The following is a 6000-nucleotide window of genomic DNA, read 5'->3' as shown; positions in this document are numbered from 1 at the left end:
TCTATCAGCTCCATTGTGCTCCACAGGCCACCTAAGGGCACAGTGCTGTTTGGATGCAGAGGTAGAGAAAGGTGAGTAAAAGGACACAGAAAAGCAGTTAAGGATTAAAATTGGGTAGTGGGGGAGAACTGGGTGATTAAGGGATGAAGCTGGTGGTGGTAAGGTGACTACTGCTGCAGGGAGCACACATTGGGTCCTAGCTGGAGGCAAGGAACAGCACTGACAGGATAACAGAAGTGGCACATTTCCCTAACCCTGTAAGGTTCTGCCCTTTTTAGGACAGATAAAGACCAAGGCACTGAGCAGCTACAATACATACCAAAATAATCTACCAGAACTGGGCTGACATGCTGGTGTCAAGTCAAACACCAGAAAATACTTGTAAATCAACCAGTTACTGTCAAGTCTGTATCACATCTGATAAAACTGTTCAAGATGCTGAAGAGATAAAGGTGTAATATTTTTCTCTAGGAGACCCAGTTCTTTGAGATATTCAGCAAATTCAAGTCTTAAGACCATGGAAAGTAATATTATAATGTTCCATATTATAGCACCCATGCACCTTTTTAAGCTAGATATATAGGAGATATACAGTCACTCAGTGCCTCACTTCCCTGTACTGCCTTGTAGGGAGCCACTGGACTGAAACAGAATTCATTAAATGTTCCTAATTTATTCTGCCTCGTTGCTCTTTTATAAACAGGGAAGTTCACTAGAGAGCAAGGCGTTTAGTCCAAAAAGAGTACTGTGAGTGAATATGCAAAATTCAACACACACCACCAAGGTAAGATTCCTCATTAGCCACTGAAATGTCTCAGAAGTTAAGGGCTCTTGTGTGCAGGGTACAGCACAGCATTCTCCCAAGCATTCACTCTCTTTACAACCTCCCCTTGAAAAACTCTTTGACAGCCAATAGCAGCATGGTTTAAATCCCAATCCAGGTCAGAGAGAAATTTGCAACTATATTTTGTTTCCTTATTTTGTGGTTTATCTTTTTGCCTTTCTTTTTCATCAGGATGATAGAAACAAAATTTTATTCATTCTTACCAGGATTAAAAAAAAAAAAAAAAAGCAATATAGGAAAGGTAATGATTAATCCATTCTGTAAGAAAAAAGAAGAAAACTGATTGTGAACTTACTGGTATTATCTAACCAGTATAAATAGAAGTGTACACAGAGAAGGCATAGAATGACAAACCCATGATGAATTGTTAGGGCATGTTGAGTTGGTTCTGTCAGTGCCTGCAGTCAGATGATTTCACTGGCTGTACAAGATGAAATCTCGTATTTCAATGTTTAAGTAAAAGTGTCAAAGTTCAGCTGAAGCGGGGACGAATACAGAACAAATTTGTGTGTATTTGTAACTAGGGCACCAGAGCAATAGAGGAAGCCAAAATGAGCCAGAAAAGCAAAAGGAGTTTAAAGGAGAAATTTGCCTTGAAGAACAGCCTGATTAAAGAAGCCCTTTCAGAGTTCCTGGGAACTTTTATACTGATAGTAAGTGTCAGCTGCTTTCCTTTCTTCCTACTAATCTAATGTTGGACAGTGCTTGTAAGGGGACATGTACGTTTTTCTTGTACTGTGCCAGCAGCAAGGTTACAGCCTGACCATGCACAGCTTGAATGAATTGCTCCTAGGACGGTAAGTTTGTAATTCCTTTTTTCACCTCATGTAATTATCACTGCCTATAAAAAACAGATACTCTTATGTATTACAGTTGTCTGATCAGCATTAGATTTCATCTAGGGATGGAATTTCAGTGAATGAGCACGTTCTGAAAAATTCAGATACGCACAATGAATGCTGTTAATACTCTCCTGTTTTTTAAAAACTCAGCAGTTTATTTTATGCACAAATTCTGTTTACATTAACAAACATATTGTACTGCACATTTAGAAAATTTTAGCTGAGTTGTTTTCCTGTGCAATATAGGAATTTAGCTGTGTGATTTGTAGTGAATTTATCGGGAGTTGCATTGCCAAACCTTCAGAGATTTTGTAAGTTAACAAATTTTTGTTTTGTTTTTAACTGTACTATATAAATTACACATATATTGCTTGGTCCTATAGTACTGCTACAATTTGGATAAATACCTAAATATCCCATTTTTATAGCCCCAGATTTTTTTTTTTTTTAACTTAATTACTTGCTCAGTTTTTCTGTGCATTTTGCACTGGGAGTGTGACTCACCAAGGGAGAGAGCAGGCTGAGTAGCAGAGCTAGAAGTCAAGCAGCTAGAATATTTATGCCAAACTCTTTCTTTCTTTCTTTCTCCTCTTTGTCTGGACAATGCAGTCTTGCTTATTGCTAAATATTTCATCATAGTGAAAAGGACAAAAAAAGAAGCAGGCACAGTACTGACATAGTAGGTTTTATAACTGTAAGTATATTAGCTAAACTTCAAGTAAGTAATCTAAAAATTCCAGTAGCTCATAAAATACTGGAAATTGTGGTCTTTACTACACTTCAGTCAACTGAAGTGCACTGGCACTAAAATAACATTATTCTCAAATTTAATACCATCCATAAGACATTATTACAGTAAGCAGCACATTTAGAAGCAAGGAGCACAGAACACTTTACAAACACTAATGAATTAAGTGTCACAACACCCTGGTAAGGAGGGGAAATGTCATTATCTTCATTTTGTATATTACCAAACCTGATTACAGCAGCCTGCACAGGAAGCTTGTGGCAGAACTCTGAATATAACCCACATCACCTGACTTCCAGTAGCCTGTCCTCGCCACAAGATCCTCCTCCTCTTTCCATTAATAAAATTAAGCAAGAGAAGAAAACATATTAAAGTGCAGATTAGATAATAGCATTTGCAGTCTAATGTCCTGCTGCACAAGGCTAGAAGGAAATGCAAACCCAGATCCCATTTTCTAGTATATTCACTGTATGAGTGTAGTAGAAAATGGAGCTAAAAAATTGTTGTTAATCATCTGAGTTTCTCATTTCTCTTACCCTTTCTAGTTTCAACCTTGGTTTAAAGCAGAAAGAGCCTCACCTGGATTAAAGTGCAGCTTTCTCAGTGCTTGGATACCTCAACGTGTATTTAGACTGCACAAGTTAGCAGCAGTACAAAGTGTTTATTGTGAAGAAGCTGCCTTTTCTGCTGTTATCTTAAGCTGTGCCAGGGGAAGTTTAGGTTCGACACCAGGAAAAACTTCTTCACTGAAAGAGTGATTGGGCACTGGAATTGTCTGCCCAGGGAGGTGGTAGAGTCACCATCCCTGGACGGGTTTAAAAAAAGACTGGACGTGGCACTCAGTGCCATGATTTAGTTGATGAGGTGTTGTTAGGTGATAGGTTGGACTTGATGATCTCAAAGGTCTTTTCCAACCTAGTTGATTCTGTGATTCTATTTATTGCTACTGCTTTAAAGCTTTGTCAGCTGGCAAGTACTTAAAGTACAGATAAATATTAAACCCTTAATTTAAATTTGACCTAATGAAAGGGGCACCCTGGTAAGTCAGAGGACAGAAATCCTTGAAAAACAGACACCATGTGTGCAAAAGAAGCAATGTAATAAGATGGTGTAAGAACTATGTGTTAATGCTGTTACAAAGTGAGAGGAGAGTTCACGGCCTACAGCACAGCTGATTCACATCTTTGTTGAAAGTCATTTTGGGTCACTGTGATGGGGTTGAGAGCCTGTGGAGAGCACCTGTGCCAGAGAGCAAGGCTGAAACAGCATTTCTATTACCCACAGGCTCTGTCTGGAAGCCAATGCTAACTGACCACACCTAAATCTGGGACCCACTGCTGGGAGTTAGCTGGGTGAAATTCTGTCCCTCCACATCACCTATTTCTATTTTTTCTGGAGAATAACATCAGAGGCCACATACTAATAGGAGCCTAAACTACCATCTTTGGTAACTCTCAGCCTTGCAACATTACTTTCCAAACAGGAAATCTAGAAAGTAGAATCACTCATCAGACAAAAACCCAGCCTTCACCTCGGGGTGCGAAGGGTGCGGCCTGCAACGTTGGACAGATTTGAGACAACAAGCCTTGAGAAAGGCACTGGGCACACAGTTTGGATAATATCTCCTGGTCAGCCCTACTTAACATGCTGCAGTCTGCCTTGCAGCATGGTCTCAGAGCACGTAGACAAAATTCTTTCCAGGTGAAAATAAAGTAGAAGGTGAGCTCCAGAATCACAGGAAGTGTGCTGACCATTAATGGATGCTCAGTCCAGTGGATCAGACTGGAGATGCTCCAAATAAGTAATCCCTCCTGAGAGATCCACAGTCAGGTTCTCAGGTGCTTACATTACACAACTTGATAATACAGACACAGCCCACATGAGCCACACTCTGTGCTGAGCAAAGCACACAATTTCAGTAAGAAACACTAGGAGCCCGGAAGCATTCTGAGGTGGGAGAACACCTGCCCATTTGCACCATGGTGGCTGAGAGTCAGCACACACACACATTTCCCAGCCTCAGTCACACACCCCAAGGTCTCCCTTGAGGAAGAGCTCCCTAGGGAGCTTTTTGTTCTCCATCCTGTTTCCTGGTTCAGTATGTTTCCTCTTGGGACTTCTGTGAATTACTCAGGGGGACAACACCTGTGTGCCAGCACAAAAGAGCCAGGAATGATGGTTTATGTGGCTTTTTAGTGAGTCTGGCTGGAACTCACCTGTCCAACTGCCTCTCTGCTTTTAATCATGCTTCTCTCCAGATTTCCTCTTTGGAACTTGACTGCATTGTTCTCAACCAAAATGAGATTTACTCTGACTTATGCCATTAAGTATATCTGAATTGAAACAGTTCCAAAAAGAGATGCCAAATAGGCCATGTGGCTTCCTTTAACAGCTACTGCTCACCTAACACAGTTTGTATTTCATTTTCACTCTCAAGAGCATCTTACTGAACACAGTTTCCCAGAAAGGAGCTGCACAGGAGCCAGAATCTCCTGAGGCCAGAGCAGTATACATTTCCTTGCTGAGAAAAAACACAGGCTGCCATTTAGCATATAAATACAATCAGGGAGTATATATGCTCCTAATATTTATGTATATATATAGATAGATATTTTCCTATGTACATACTCCTATGAGCATGGTCTCCAGCAGGAGGTGGGGAGCCTCTTGCAACTCCCATTGAAGCAAATGTTTGTGTGTGCGTAGAGGATACAGGGCACAAGCATGAACTGAATGCACGACACCCCTGAAGTAGTCCAGCTAATGAGGAAGGCTATTTATCATCAAAATATTTTAGTCTTGTTTTCATATTCTGACCACTTCGTTGTGCAAGTTATCACTCCTGCTCTGTTGCAGAGTTGAGTCTCCTCAGAAAAATCTTTAAGACTGACATTACATGGATTTGTTCAGTCCAGAAGATTAAAATTTAAACAACTTTTCTATATCTATTTTTTTTGTGGCCCAACATTCCAGTGCATGTTAATTACAATACTGTAGGGTAACATATATCCCTTATCCTAAGCATGCATTAGAATTCTCATTACATGATACTACTACATGAAAGCAAACATAGCTTTTGATCCTTTGCTCCTTAAATAAGTGTTTAACATTTAACACAGAACCACTACTTAGAAATTTTAAACAAAGATAAATTCCACGCTCTAAATTTTTGTGAAAGGAAGACTTTTTTCATATAGGATGAAATTACAGCAAGTTTTGTTTAAGGTATGGCCTTGTTTGCCATCAGCAATGGATTTCCTGGAGTACAGAATCTTATATAATTAGCTCTTAGATAAGAGGTTATTAAAATTTATTTATAATTGGTATTTTGATATGTCACTCAGCTTTTTTAATATTACATAATGCTGCAAATACCACGAGCCTTAGCAGTGTTTGCACTTCGAAAAGTAGCTCATGTGTCAGAGATCCATACATTTGGGTCTCTAGCAGCAATTAATATAGTACAACCCATAAATAATGGACGCCAGTCAGGAATCTAATGTTAGAGTTACATATATTTTGATGGCATTAAATTTTGCTAATTATTCTGGTGAAGATATGCAAAC

General features: G+C 39.5%; 1 protein-coding gene across 3 annotated transcripts in view; it reads left to right on the top strand.

The window, feature by feature from the left end:
- Positions 1 to 6000, top strand: part of AQP9 (aquaporin 9) — a 28208-nt gene continuing 22208 nt past the window's right edge. The window contains exons 1-3 of one of the 3 annotated variants that reach the window (XM_017737904.1): positions 1 to 71; positions 704 to 784; positions 1369 to 1497. In XM_017737904.1, the coding sequence (XP_017593393.1) occupies positions 758 to 784; positions 1369 to 1497 (156 nt within the window). In that variant the 5' untranslated portion in view covers positions 1 to 71; positions 704 to 757. Of the gene's footprint in view, positions 72 to 703; positions 785 to 1368; positions 1642 to 6000 lie in introns of those variants that run through there. The other 2 variants (XM_008637097.2, XM_008637105.2) reach the window with 2 other exon arrangements.

The sequence above is a fragment of the Corvus brachyrhynchos genome, unplaced genomic scaffold (assembly GCF_000691975.1).
Source record: "Corvus brachyrhynchos isolate BGI_N302 unplaced genomic scaffold, ASM69197v1 scaffold200, whole genome shotgun sequence".
Lineage (NCBI taxonomy): Eukaryota > Metazoa > Chordata > Aves > Passeriformes > Corvidae > Corvus > Corvus brachyrhynchos.
Note: the sequence above shows the minus strand (reverse complement) of the source record. Positions and strands in the feature narration are given on the sequence as shown.